The sequence below is a fragment of the Drosophila hydei genome, unplaced genomic scaffold (genome assembly GCF_003285905.1).
Source record: "Drosophila hydei strain 15085-1641.00,03,60 unplaced genomic scaffold, DhydRS2 tig00000296-arrow-arrow-pilon, whole genome shotgun sequence".
NCBI lineage: Eukaryota > Metazoa > Arthropoda > Insecta > Diptera > Drosophilidae > Drosophila > Drosophila hydei.
In genome coordinates this window covers 1,303,776-1,318,798 of record NW_022045705.1, presented here as the reverse complement: position 1 = coordinate 1,318,798, position 15,023 = coordinate 1,303,776, and the positions used below count along the sequence as shown (strand labels likewise).

Genomic DNA, 15,023 nt, shown 5'->3' with positions numbered 1-15,023 from the left:
TCTTAGCTTCGCTCTAAGATCTCTTCTTAGTTTTTTGCTGGCTCGATCGATCGCTCTTTTGTCTCGCTCAGAAATTGCCTAAGATCGAATTAGGAGATCTTATTAGTAGAAAAATGAAAAGGTGTGCGAATAGCTGTCTATGTCTTGGCTTAAGAACTAGTCTAGCGATCGCAGCATAAGAGGCAGAGGTATGCGAATCGTAGACTGAGAGTCGTAGCATGGGCATAGTTGTATCATAGTAGGATCATAGCAGCTTTGATCATATATTACATTCATATCTTGCTTAGGATAAAAGATATTTTATTTGATGAAAGATCTATGTATATAAATCATGTCTCACTAGGCAAGAAGGAGCATCACATATAATATAGATCGTTGATCATATATGGTAGATCTCCAATCTCAGATCTTAGATCATCTCATATATAAGTGAAACTGTGAATCTATTTGGGAAAATCTGAAGTTAAAGCAGCTAAAGATCGCTCTCTCTTCTAAGACAAAGGCTCCTCTCACAGACAGAGCCAACTGCATATCAACCCTTTAATCTAACTCTTATTAGTTTAAGATAAAATTCTAATGCAGCAGCTGCTGCATAGGCAAAGAAAACTCAGTCGAGCGAAGGTAAATGCCACAAAGGACACCCACGCGCGTCACAAAAGCAACTGCGAAGGATGCTTGAAACGTTTCTTGTTGTCCTTAAGGGTTAATGCATGTATATGGGAAAGTCAAACCGCAGGATCAAACGATTCAATCGATAAACATTTGCAGCTCAAGGCGAGACAGACAGAAGTAGAGGTAGAGAGAAGGGGTTGTCCGGATGCTGTATGCAAATGTTGTTTGCACGACAAACTTTGACACGGACAATGCCAAACGCAAAACTAATAGATACATTAATGCCGATCTGTTACAGGATAACCGAAGGATACGAAGAGGAGAAAAGGTGCCCGGGTAATTAAAAATCGTTGCGGGTCAGCATTGGAGAGAAAAGGGGTCAAAGGTGGTTGGCCAAGTTGCTAAGATGCTAAGATGCTAAGTTGTTTGCACTTCGACTCAAATTCGGGTTTGGCTTTCGCTTAATTGCTTTCCATTGGGGTTTACCGGTTCTCAAGCACTTAAGCCAATTTCATTCAGCTTTCCAGCCAGCGGTTTGTTTGCCCTAAGGCTTTCTTGATTCTGATTCGATAAACTTTTCGCCCGAGCTCACCCGATCCTCAACCGCAAGCATAATCTTGATCTGCTCTCGGGCTCTTCAAATTCCTTTTCGTAACTGTGTTAGAAAAACTCTCTTCGCGTCTATATTAAGTACATTGAGCACTGTCCCAGCTGGAAAAATGTGATATCTCCCAGCATTTTCCCTATCTAAGCCATTTGTAAAGCGTTTATTACAATTATTACGCAGTGCTCATTGTTCACATTTTATGTCTCTCCCTCACGCGCTCTCTTGAGATCGAGCCGCAATATTTACACACAGAAGTTGTCATAAGAAACGCATTAAAAAGTTCTTCCCATTTCGAGATTATTTGGCTAAAGTGATCGTAAAAGTCTATTGCTGGGCGCTATTACATGAATAAGCAGTTGCCAGTTACAGGATTCGAGGATTGCTTCCCACTTTACGATCGGGCCGCAAAGTTTTTATGACTCGCCCATAAATCGCGACGAGGATTCGGGACGTCGCGACGTCCTTCATTGACGTCCACAGAAATATCATTAAAATCGAGTAGCTCTTCGGGGCGTGTGGCAAAAATTTAATGACACAAAGAGAGAAAGGGAAAGGGAGGAACGAGAGCTAGAGCGAGAGAGAGAGAGAGAGAGAGAGAGAGAGAGAGAGAACTGCAGCTTGAGCCCGCATCACAACAGATTGATTTCTATGTGCGAAAACCTTTGAAATAGTTCGAAATTAGCGTATGCAGGAGCTCATTAGTAATGTGCTGACGACTTGGCAACACTAGGGCGTACGGCGTTGCCAGATCATGCAGCTCAGTTGTCAGCTAGAGCAGCGTGCGCGTGTGTGGGATGCACGAGTATCTATGGTAACTGTGTAAGTATGCATAAGATACAAATGTATCTATTAGAATAAGTATTTTCAGATAATATTTAATAGACTCAAAAGTATCTATAAGATACAAAAGTATCTATAAGATACAAAAATATCTATAAAATACAATGGTATCTATTTGGCACATAATTATCTATAAGACACAAAGGTAGCTATAAGATAAAAGAATAAGATATAATAGTAACTATAAGATACAGCAGTATCTTTAAGATACAAATGTATCTATATGATACAAAGATATCTATATGACACAAAATTGCCTAAAAGATACAAATGTATCTATAAGAGGCAAAAGTACCTATAGCATACAAAAAGTATGTATGCGACACAAAAGTATCCATAAGATACAAAAGCTTAGTTCAGATACAAAAGTGAAAATAAGTTACAAGCACATTTGTGAAAAGTATCTACAAAATGTTGACAAGATACAAGAGTATCTTAAAATTCCAGGTCTATGCATTTGTATCTATAAGATTGAAAAGTATCTACAAGTCCTATTTGCAGTTAAGCCATTCAGAAAAGTTGAAGTTTCCTTCGCTTTCTCCTAAAACTGTTAAGATATTCTTAGTATGCCAAACTCAGCTAAATATTCGAGCTCATTTCAGTATGGATAATGATTGTGGTGCCTTGACTTGAAGTCGCACCACTGTGCAACTAAATTGAGTTGAGGTGAGGTCCTTGCTGGCCTTTCGAGATGCCGCTGCACCTGTCTTCGTCTTCATTAAGTGGCTTCGACGTCGAGCGGGTGTCCAAAAAAAGAAAAGAAAAACAAAATAAATTTCGTTGCTGCTCTCGTTTAGAGTCATCGGCCGGCACTTGAGGCCGAGCCGCTCGATAGGCAATCAATAGAGAGCCGGACGAAGTGGCGAAGTGGCACAGAGGGAGAGGTAGAGGCAGAGGTAGCAAGGTAGTGAAGTCCTTTGCCAGGACAGGACAAACGATCGTCAATCGAGGCGCGAACAGGTGCAAACGTTTAGTTTAGCAGGCGTTGCTGCAGCTCTTCGCCTGCTCCACATTTCTTTCAATTGGACTCCTTCGAACCTTTGATCCGTTGATCCTTTGGCGTGCTCCTGCATAAATGCATATTGAACACGCCAAATGCATTGAGCGCTGCGATCCGAGCTAATGGACAAGGGACGAGTCGTAAATAAGTCTCAATCGGATTAAGTGCTGGGCGTAGCAAATGTGTTGCAAATGCCTCAAAGCTGCTGCCGTAACGGGTTGGCAACGATCCCTAGGCAGCAGCAGGTAGCAACAGGGCCATAAAACAAAGGCCAAGCGGGGCAACTTAGCAACCAGCCGACAGGTCTACAAATTGTCCAAAAAACCGAAACGAATCGCTAAGAAAAAGGGTATTACGCAAAGACTAATCCCAGATAGAGCCTATGGCGAGGCGCGTGTCCTAAGGCTTGAATGAAACTCTCGCCCTTTGACAAAGTTCCTTACTTAGATTAGTAAATCTGGATAGGAGTGGAGAGGGGCAGAGGGAGGGAGAGAGAGGTAGAGCTAGAGAGAAGAAGAGAAGAGAATGTTAGAGGAAGAGGCAGATTGAGAGAGGAGTTTTCTCTGAAAGAAGGCGAAATTGATAGAGAGAGAGAGAGAGAGAGAGAGGGAGAGAGAGAGAGAGAGAGAGAGAGAGATCCTGCCTAGAGAAGAGAGTGATGAAAAGGGAACTTCCTTTCAGATAAGCTTTTATTTGACTCTGAGATGAAAGGATTCAGCAGAGTTGACTTATTATATATAGATCTTTGGAGTATGTCCTTCTTATCTAACTGCTCTTATGGCTTCGCCATATCTTGCTCTCTCTCTCTCTCTCTCTCTTTCTCAGTTCGCATCTATTGCCTTTGCAGTTGAGATCCTGTCTAAGGAGCTGGCTGTGTCGAATGGCGTTTCTCGAACCCGTTTCGGTTTTTTCTGGGTTCGCATTAATTGCCCGAGTGACAGTTGCGTTTTTATCCCATTTCTCGTTTGCAACTGGATTTGGGACACTTCTGCTGGCAAACATTTGCTTTACACCGAGCACCGAGCACCGAGCACCGAGCACCGAGTGTCTCTGCTGATTTATCTCTCGCTCTTTCAGTCTGCCTCGCTTCGCATTAGCCTTGCTCATTAATAAGCCTCGACTGCTGTGGCTATTCCTGTTTCGATCTTATGCTAATACCGAGTCGAAGTCGTAGTCGAAGTCGACATCGAATTCGAAGTTCTTAATGAACAGCACCTGCAGTTGCGCCCCCGCAGGTGTTCTCGGCCCGCACGCTGGGCATTTACATAAGAAAAAGGCGCGTGGCTGTGCAGCAGGATCAGCCGGATGAGCTGGATGAGCTGGCTATTCGAGGATCAACCTGTTAGGCAGTCACAGCTGCCGCTGTCGCTTATGCTAAGTAGCTCCAGTCCCCAGTCGTAGGTCCTGTTCCGTTTCCTTCTGCGCCTGGCACTTGCTGCCGTTTTATGTTGACATCTCATCGACCCTCATCAAATGCGTCGATTTTAATGTTTTTCTCATTTTTCACGCGCATTTTCCGCCAGCCTTCCTGCCCGTCTGCCTGCCTGTTGACCAACTGGAAAGTCGCTAAAGGGTTGCAAAGGAACCTCCGTTTTGTTCATCCTTCTCTCTATCTATCTCGCTCTCCCTCCCTCTCTCTCTCTCTCTCTCTCTCTCTCTCTCTCTGATTGCTTGTCTGCCTGCCCAGTTTTCCCATTGTTTGTTTTTCTAAACGGTCAGCACTGCGACACGTGTCACGCGCTTTTCCTTAGGTCAGTTTTGCATGCGTATACCCTGTCCGCGCGCCAAACGGGTTGCATGGAATTTCTGCCGTATGCTTTTCAGTATAAATGATGAGACTTGCAGATTGCAAGGTATCTAGCAGTCTATCAATGTAGCTAAGCTCTTATCACTATACAGATCAGTTAAGCACAGTTTGCGAAAACACATTTATGTAGCTTTTAAAATATAAAGGGTATCTATAAGTCAGTCAACACTGAGTACTTGCCTTGATTCTTAATATAGCTTTGATATTTGGTGCCTAGTGTGAGTGCAAGTGAAGTAGAGCATACAACAATAGAGTTTGTTCTAATTTACAGGGTAGTTGCTAGTTTATCAACCATGAACATTTGTTATAAATCATTCAAATGCTTTGATTATTACATTATGACATTATTTAGATCTGGCGGTACACAAATATGCTTTTATTAATGATTTAAAATTGTACAGGGTATCTACAAGTCAATCAATAATGAAAATATGTCACAAATGAAGTTGAAGGATCAATAGATTGAAGTCATACGCAGATCAATTAAATTCAGCATGAAAATATGCCTTTATGTGCGTTATGCCAAAGTACAGGGTATCAGGCAGTCAATCAGTTATGAGCACTTGTCACATTTGTGGACGGTCAACCCTTGAAGCGGATTGTTTTGACATTTTGATTTGATGCGATATGAAAGCGAATGCTATGCATAAAGCATAAGCCAAGCCTCAGGGCGTGGTGGCCCATGGTCAAGCCGAAACAAAGGCAAATGAGAGAAAAACAGAAGCAGAACAAAGGAAGGAAGAAAGAAAGAAGAAAGGAAGAAAGCCGACGAGCAGCAAGCAATGTGCAATATGGAGAGCCAAAAGTCGCAATGTTTGGACAGTGCGACAGCAAAGTCACTGCGAGGGCAGTGTGTGTGAGAGAGAGGGAGAAAGAGAGCGAGAGAGAGGGAGAGGGAGAGAGAAAGCTGTGAATCAAGTTGGCGGTAAATTAATTTGTTGAGCAGCCGTCCCAAGTGGGAACCGGGCAAACGGGACGCCGCGGCTGATCTATCAAACTCATTTGACAGTTGGGCTAGGGTAGGTTCCTCTGCCCAGGACACGACGACGACGACGACGACGGCTCAAATGCTCGCTTTTCCTCGGAAAAACTGATAGACATAGTTGATGTTGTTGTTGTTGTCGCATCTTTTGGACTCATTTGCATTTAACCCCTTGAACGCCCCTTTTCTTGCGCCAAAGACGCAGCGGGACATCTTGCAGTCGTGCCCGACCTGATTTCGTGTCCTTCGCGTTGTTGTTTTTATTAAAAATGAGAAAATTGTCGAAAACAATTTCGGTTTATTTCCCAACTATTTTTCCACTTCTCGCTTTCCACATTTCACTTTTCGTGAGTTTTCAGTTCAATTAAATATGCAAATTGTTCGCAGATGATGCTGCACAATTGTCAGCCAACGGCGAGCGTCCTCCAAGTGATTTATTTCTCAAAACGGGGCACTTCAAGCTGCGCTTAATTAACTAATTGCTCTCACAAGCAGAGAGAGAAAGCAGTGCTAGACAGTGAGACGGGGGGATGGGAGGGAGTTGGACAGCAGAAGGCAGAAGGCAGGAGGCGAGAGCGAACAATATTTGCTTTCTAACTAAGCGAATGGAAGAGAGGACTGAAAAGAGAGCTAGAGAAGACAGGAATAAGAGAGAGAGAGAGGGAGAGAGACAGAGAAACTGATAAAAAATTTTAAGATTATTCTAGCTGCTGTCGACAGAGCTTGGCTAAAAGACTTTAGGCGGTTCTCAGATTCTTGGCATACAAAAGTATCTAAAGGAAACATATCTGTGAAATGCAAAAGCAATCATAAGATATAGATGTATCTGTAGAGAGCAAATGTATTGGATCCTGGGAAAAAGCCTTTAAGATACAAGTGTAAGTACGGCATCGATGCTGAAATATATCTGAAAGATACAAATATCTCTTAGAAAATGTCCAAGTATCAATAAAATTTCATAGTATCCGAAACCAAATGCAAAGTCTCAGATGCAAATGTAACCAGCTATACAAAAGTATCTGCAAATTACAATTATGTTTTCAATGGGCAAAAGTATCTGCAATCTAGCAAAGTGTCTGCAAGATACATTAGTATCTTAGAGATATAAAAGTATCTGCAGTTTCTACAGTAAGACTTAAGTGTACCTAGAAATGAATCTACTGAAATGGAATGTATCTATGAGATATATATGCAGCTCTGATGTGGATTACTTCTTCTTCTTTTGCTGCAACAAAATGCAAATTTCACTGAAACAGAAAATTTGATAAAGATTTCTGTAAGCTTTTCTCTCAAGTGCCTGAAATGCTGTAGAAAAAAAAAAAAAGAATGAAATCAAGACTAAGCATGCAATGTGAAATTTCCGAGCCACTGAGTTGCAGTCGTCGTCGTCCTGCCGACAGGATGAAGGGCTGCAGCAAGAAAGGACAAAGCTGAAAAGAAAAAATTATATATATATTCGTACAGCGCACGTAAACTATATAATTACAAGGCACGACGGCAGCGCAAACAAAAACAAGGTGACGCAAGACGGACAGCGCACAGAATGCCGCCTTGACACCCATGGCTCGGGGTGCCTCAACGGCCCGCTCGCCCGAGAAAAAAAACTGAGCCAAACTCAAATTGAAATCAAAATCGAAATTGAAAACGAAAATCTACGTGTAATTGCAGCGACTACCAGGCAGCTAGAACTAGAGCATGTCCTTGGTCCTCGCTCCTCGCTGGCTGCGTGTGGTTGTTGCTATTGCCGTGAGGGGTGAGCAGGCTTCAAGAATTGCCGCTGTCCTCAGACACTTTTTTGTGGGTTGTACCCTTTTCGCCTTGGGAAAGTCGCGGCTGCGCTTTCTTTTTTCTTTTTTCTTTTTTCGTTTTTCCTTTTTCTTTCTCTCTGCTTGATTAGATTTGATTTGTGTTATTTGTGGCATTTCGCTACTCCGTGGGCTCAGCTGGCTCTCGTCCTTCGGCAAGCAACATTTAATTTCTAAATTATTGTTACGCCGCTGCGCGCTGGGCGTGGCACTGGATCGGTTTGTATTTTTGTTTTGATTAGTGCAAAATTGTAGAAATCATCAGCAGCGCAGTGTTGGTAAGCGCCTTGAGACTGTGCAACACTCTGCTGCATGCCCCTTCCGAGCTAATGAGCCAATTTAAATGCTAATTCTCATACTTTAAGCGCACTCAACAAAAATATCAAATTATAATCCCAAAAACATGTCGCTAAAAGGGGTTGGGGGTGTCCTGCTGCTGTTCATCTCTCACTCTCTCTCTCTCTCTCTCTCTCTTTGTGTGTGCGTGTGTGCCTACAGCATCAGGGTTGGGCTTACAGCCATAAATATGTTTATGAATATGAATATGAACATCAATTTGAATATTCAAATGTGCAAAAGTTGACTAATACGATTTGAAGTTCAATGCCCAAAAAGCAGAAAAAAAGTTGCCGTCAATTGGCTTCAGAGAATCGCAGAGAAGAGCGCTCCATAGCAGAGGCATTAAGCAATGATATTTTCCGCTTTGATCAAGTGGCTTTAGCTCAGGGCTATTAGACATCATACGTATCTGAGAGGTAAGAGTAAAAGTATCTGCAAGATATGCCATTTTAGTTTGTAATAGTAAATGGGTCTTTAAGACTAATGTGATATGCAAGTAAAACTAGCTGAAAGATACAAGAGTATCTGGTAAGGTGGTAAGTCGCTGCAGTAGCTTTAAATGACAAAAAGTCTGAGATACACAAATGTATCTAAGCAATGCAAAATCATACACCTAGTAGATAAATGTATCTTTGCAACATAATAGCATATATCACTAATGCAAGGATACAAAGTAAGTGCCTAATCAAATCTAAGATACAAAGGCAGATAAGCTCAATTGGTAAAGTAAAATTGGTAAAAAAGTATCTGACGGATCTCTTATCTATATGCATTGCACTTTTTTTTTATCTTTTATCTGTATATCAAACATGTTTGGACTGTAGTGCATATAGAAGCCACCGGATACAAGAGTATCTTTTGGACACAATCGAAAGATACAAATGTATCTCTGAACAAGCTTATCTGTAAGATTCTGGATTCAAGTTCTTATTAAGAAGGCAAAAGTTCTATGCAAGACAGCTTATCTTTGAGATAGTATTTCTAGAACATAAATGTGTCTGCAGCACGAATATCTCTGATTCTACTGCAAAAGCAAATCATAAGATACAAATGTGTCTCGTAAATATTGGCGATACAAATGTATCTAAGCTGCTACCTCAAAACGAAGAGACAGACGACTCTTTGCGATACAAAAGTATCTTTCAGATACAAAAGGAAGTTACAAGAGTCAAGAACAACTTTTCGCTTCAATAGTTTCCCCGAAGATACTAGAGGAATTGTTAGATACGATTGCCAACACGGTATCTGTGAGCTGCAAATGTATCTCCTAGCGACAACAATTCAGTTATCAATGAGACAACAGTTAGCCCTATGCAAACACAAGTTATGCACGAATTCATTGTTGGCTCAGCCATTGAATTCAATTCAATTCAATTGTGAATAGAAGTGAATAGAGCTTTTCGCCCCTTCAGTGAGTGATGTTTTCAGACGTTTTCCACATGTCAGTGTTCGCTCTGCTCCTGCTCATTTCTTTTCTATTTGTTTTTTATATTTTTGAATATTTATGTTGGCAGCGCTTGGTCAGCGACAGCAGCAACAATAGAAACTCGACTGCGCCGCCTAAACAAACAAAAGCTGCGCGGCTGCTGCACGGCTGCTGCGAGCGCGTGCGCAACTGCAGCTCTGAGCTGCCCACCTGAAAACGGGCAAACCAAATAAAAATAAAAAAGGGAAAGTGAAAAGCGGAGAGTGGAAAAACTGACCGCACGCGAGGTCAGCAGCTGACTTTGAACAAAGGCGAAAGGCTTTTGGCCTCAGCTCATAACATAAATTGAATTTCATATTTGTTTACTTTGGTAAATGGGCGTGGCACGCTAAGCCGCGACAATGGGCGGCGATTAAAGTCATAATTTGTGGGATTAAGTTTTCGGTTTTCAGTTCTCAGTTCTCAAATTTTTTGCTTTCTGAGCATCCAACCGAGCAACACTCGAACACAGCGGGTCGCGAACTACTTGCGGTTATAAACATACACATATATATATATATATATATATATATATATAGGTGTGCATGTATATGTATATATTTCGTAAATTATAACGAATTATGACATATTAAGATTTATATTTATGGCACAAAAGGACTTTTTGCCAGAGCGAGAGAAAAGTGAAGAAAGGAAACTGCGCACAGGAGGCGACCGCAAGATGAGAGGCGCCTTCTCACCTTCGCGCTGCAGCCTCCTGCGCCTGCTCGAATTTCAGGGCGCAGAGCCTTGGACAACAGGCAAAGGCAAAAGCAATGGCACAGCTGTTGCCTGGGCGAGTCCTTGCGCCGTTTTCGTGTCTCTCGCACAGTTGCCTCGAGCCGTGTATTATGATTTCATATATATTTTTTGATTTATTGTTTTGCTTATATTGTTTTGCCATACATTCAGGTATTTCGCATTTCGCATTTCGGTTTCTTTTTTTTTTTTGGCAAATGCCTTTGGCCTTTGTTATCCTTGCGGCGCTTGTCCTTGCCATTGAGCCTGTTCGCTGTGCGGTTTCTGCTTTCTGCAATATTTATGTTAATTTCGACTCGTAGCGGCTTCTGCCAAGTCAGTTGCCAATGGCACATCGAATCGCTGACTTTCGCATATCCTGTCTAAAGGCGGCACGAAATATGAGCTCATTGTTTGCGTAGGTTTGACTGCATAGCTTACTGTATTCACTATATTATTATTATTATTAGAATATTATCCTATGTTATATATAATTTATATGTTTTTTCATGCATATGTTTAAAAATATTAAGTTGATTCAAACGATTTATATTTGCAACAATTTCCCAGCGAAGCGACATTAAGAAATGGTTCTTGTCTTGGCTTAACGCAACAGTTTTTGTTCACGGTTAGATTTAATAAATTTGGCTTTTTTACGCATTCAAGCTTGATAAAATATCTATCCTCAAATATTTTAATTCATGGTTTTTCCGTATCATTAGCCATATTTCTTACATTTAACGGGCTTAGCTAATTACAAAGCAGCTACTTCAGGTGCACGTTCACAATAGATCAACTGGTTGGCACATTGATGTAGGCTAGACAACAACCACTTGTCCCACACTTCAATAAGTTCCACACCGAGTCTAGGTTTTGACTGTGTGTGTCTCAGCTAAGTTTAATGCGCGCGAAAAATGGCAATAGCTTTTAATCATACATTTGGTATTATCTTTCAATGTGGCTAATTTGGCTATACTTATTAGGGTATCTTCTTTTTTATATCATACAGAACTGCCTTCATGAAAAATGGCTCGCGTCTAGACTAAGTGTCGTAGCTAATTCCTTTGCGCTCAAAAGTAGGCAACGTTTTTGTTGATTATTATTTAGTTCATTGGGTTGGCTATGTGCGACAGATATGCCCGTTTGTAGACAAATCACAGAGTAGCTAAGCATGCAGAATATATGTTATTATTAACTCATTTATGCATCTAAAGCAGGACTAAAACTGTTTGTTGCCCTTTCAACAGGGTATCCATTTGAGTGTTGTCTCTAAAATATTCAGTTGCCTGACAATTGTTTAGTATTAAATAATTTTTATTTATCATAATTTTATAATATAAACTTTGATCTTTTACAAAAGTGCGTTAATATAAGTATTTAGCGAGATTCGTGCTAAAAAAAATATATATATGTATGTATATATAATAGGGGATAATACACAATATAATAATCATATGCATATACATATATATATATGTATATAAATATATGTATATAATGAACATGACTTTTCTTATGGCAGGCCGCAGACGCCCTCAAAACTTGCACACGCATATCTAATGTATATATATATAATATAAGATGCTATATAGTATCTGCTATAATGACCTTTCGCTATGTGTATAGCACTATATAGCAACATTAACTATTTCTCATTCTTCTTCTGAGCACATTCAAAAATGTTTGTAACTTGTTTTTAGAGTTAGCTTTATAGTTAGTTTAATATTTTAGCTTGTTTGCTATGAATTGTTGTGTTTTGCCTTCAACATGTTTTCAACTGTCATTAGTTTACAAAATTTGGTGATCTGCAGCTATATGGAAAAGTATATAGCTTATGATATAACAAAAAACGTGAGAAATCAAATGGGGAAACTGTTCTTTGACTACTGAGCTGAGGCCGCTACTGGCCACTGGCTACTATCTGCTGTCGACTCTCTACTGTCGCCTCACTGTGCGCTCACGCTCCCTGCCGCTCTCCTCCCGCTGAAGGCGCGGCGGCGAATTCTGTCCGCTGGCTGGTGCCGCTGCGCCGGCGCCGCCCCCGGCTCCTGAGCCATTCGAAATACGCGCTTTGCGCGAACGCTTAAACTTGGCCATGTCCTCGCCGAAGACGTCGCCGGTGCGCAGCGCCGAGATCAGATCATCGAATTCACCCTTGTTGTCGCTCTTGGACAGTGAATCGCTGCCCGAGCCGCTGCCATTGCTGGCGGTCTTCAAGCCCAGATTGCGAGCAACGCTGGTCATGAGTCCGGACTTATTTTTGCGCTCGATTGTGCGTTTCTTTAGCTCTGCCTCCTGCTTGGCCCGTTTCTCCTCTTCCTCCTGGCGGCGACGGAAGCTCTCATTGTCGTGTCGCGCCTCCGCGAATGCGGCGAGAAATGAGTCAAAGATGCCAAAGAATTCGTCCGGCTGCAGCACGGAGCCATCCTCGCCAAAGAGGCGAACAGCCCGATCGAAGCGCGTCTTCATGTCCTGGAACTTGTCCTCGAGCTCAGCGAAACGCACCGAGGCCTGCGCATGAAATTCGCGCATGACTGGCAAAAAGCGATCGCCTTGCTGTGCCGGTCCCGAGCTGCGATGGAATTCAATTTCACGCGCCACGTCCGCCAGCCCCGTGCGCAGCATCTGTATATCCTTGTCCATTTCGCCGAGAGACACCTTGGACGCTTCTCGCACGTGCGGTATATCATCCTCTAGCTTGAGCAGATCCTTGAACTTCTTCTCAATCACCTGCACCAAATAGTGCAGCAGTGTGGTGCCCTTGGCAGCGCTCGACTTGGTGTCCGCCAAGCGATTCAACGAGGCGAGCCTGAAGCCCGACGCATTGCCACGTGCACCACGATTCATATAGTTGCCTGGCAAGTAAAGAAACCCGGTTTAGACTGCGAAGACTTTGCGTGAGAGTCGATCTTACCCAATGCCAGCACCAATTCCAGCAACTTGCGCAAGCGTCTCGAACGTGCTACCTCCCTGGATGCCTCCATAACGCTGGTGATGCGTGGTATTAGATCGTTCACTGTCAGCATGAAGCGCTTCTTGTAATGCAAACTCTTCAAGCGCTGCTCATAGTGTGGAATTCTGCAATTGATAATATAGATAAAGTCTCTGACTTCTACCCTTCCACTAGGGACAGCCCACTCACTTGGATATCTCATAGAGAAAACGATCCGCGCGCGCCAGCGACTCAATATCCTCGCTGTGCTCATCCAGCAGGGCACGCTCCTCCGCAGATGGCGTAAACTTAAGCAGCTGCTCGACCATATCCAGCGCCAGCTGCTCATTGCTATCCATGGAGAGTATCGCTCTGTAAAGGCAATGAAACGCTGCTAACTCAATACTACGTAGCTAGAATGGATTGGACTCACTTGGATATATCCATGTCGCTCATCTTGAGCTTGCTCAACAATATCGTGCAGTTCTGTGCGCGTCGTCCATCGATAACAGAGAGCACCTTCTGTTTGTTTTTGCCAGAGACACGCAAATCCTCATAGGAGCCATCGGTGGTCTGTGGGTTGGGAAGTTCAATAAGCAAAAGCTAGCTTGGATATGGCAAGGATTGTGCGTGGCTAGGAGGAACTCTCTCAGTTCCTTCGCCCTTCCTCACTCGCGGAAAACTTACCGAGACGCCATTCTTTTGATAGGCCGAGAAGAGTTTATCTATGGACTCGAGTTCCATGTTGTTGTAGAGCTTGCTCTCGTCCAGCTCGCTCCAAACGGTGCCCTGCAGCTTGGCGTCGGGCAGCTTGGACCAATTGAAGCTCTTCAGCGGATTTGCTGGCTGTGGCACGTTCTTCTTTGGCAACTCCACTTTGGGTGCAACGGGAGCTGCACAATACGATCAAGATTAGTAAGTCTCGCAGAGGTACAGAACACGTCTGCCACTTACCCATTGTTGGGGTCATGCTGGGTGGTGGTGGTGGCGCGCCTGGACAGGGCGGCGGTGGTGGCGGCAACATGGCTGGAGCCATGGGCGGCGGTGGCGGTGGCGCCGCATTTAGCATCGGCGGCGGTGGTGGTGGTGGCGAGACGGCGCCGTTGCAGCCAGTAAGGCCAGCCACCTTTTGGTCATCGGGTATGCTGCCCTCGGTGACGAGCCGCTCGAGTCGGGCGCGCTCCTGTTGCTCGGATTGCAGTCGATGCTGCAGATCCTCGGCCTTCATCTCGGCGGTCTGAGCACGCTGCACGGCCTGCGAGTGTTGAGCGGACTCCTTCTCGAGGCGTTCGCGCATGCGCGCCAAGCCCGTCTCCAGATCCTCCTTCTCCTGCATGCGCAAGTCCAGCTCCTGCTCCTTTTTGGCCAGGCGCGATTGCACCTCGAAATTCTCACGCTCCAGCTCGTCGGCTCGCTTGCGCGCTTGCGTCAGCTGCTCCTCCTTGACCAGCAATCGCACCAATTTGTTGACATCGATTTGAAGTGGCGCCACATCCGGATCGTGTACGGGCGACTCGCTGGCCAGCTTCAGCTGCTTGCCCGGATCATCGGGATCACTGATCAGATCGCTGCTCGGACGCTGCTCCACCTGCAGCACAATCTGCTGCACAACGCGATCAATCAGCAGCCAGTGCTCCGTGCAGTGGCCAGTATCTGAAAGAAGAAATCGAAGTTCCATCAACTGTTAAGGGAGGATCTCAATTCACTTACAGGGCAGCAGCAGCATGTGCTGGAACAGTGAGAGCATGTGGGGATAGGCGGGCGAGTGGCTCAGCTTGCGGCGCAGCAGCTCGAACATGGAGCCGGCGCTCTTGGTGTCCACATGCTCTTCGTTGAAGCGACGGGCAAACTCCTTCTCATCCTCGGCGCGAACCATCTCAAAGAAGTCCTGCAGAGGCA

General features: G+C 43.8%; 1 protein-coding gene across 2 annotated transcripts in view; it reads right to left on the bottom strand.

Moving 5' to 3' along the window:
- Positions 1-11,703: 11,703 nt before the first annotated feature.
- Positions 11,704-15,023, bottom strand: part of LOC111597507 (disheveled-associated activator of morphogenesis 1) — a 30,590-nt gene continuing 27,270 nt past the window's right edge. For both annotated transcript variants that reach the window (XM_030223829.1, XM_023312315.2), the window contains 7 exons: positions 14,835-15,012; positions 14,079-14,777; positions 13,812-14,017; positions 13,558-13,697; positions 13,335-13,496; positions 13,107-13,270; positions 11,704-13,047 (listed from right to left, as the gene is read on the bottom strand). In XM_030223829.1, coding sequence (XP_030079689.1) covers positions 12,128-13,047; positions 13,107-13,270; positions 13,335-13,496; positions 13,558-13,697; positions 13,812-14,017; positions 14,079-14,777; positions 14,835-15,012 — 2,469 coding nt within the window. In that variant the 3' untranslated portion in view covers positions 11,704-12,127. The remainder of the gene's footprint in view (positions 13,048-13,106; positions 13,271-13,334; positions 13,497-13,557; positions 13,698-13,811; positions 14,018-14,078; positions 14,778-14,834; positions 15,013-15,023) is intronic.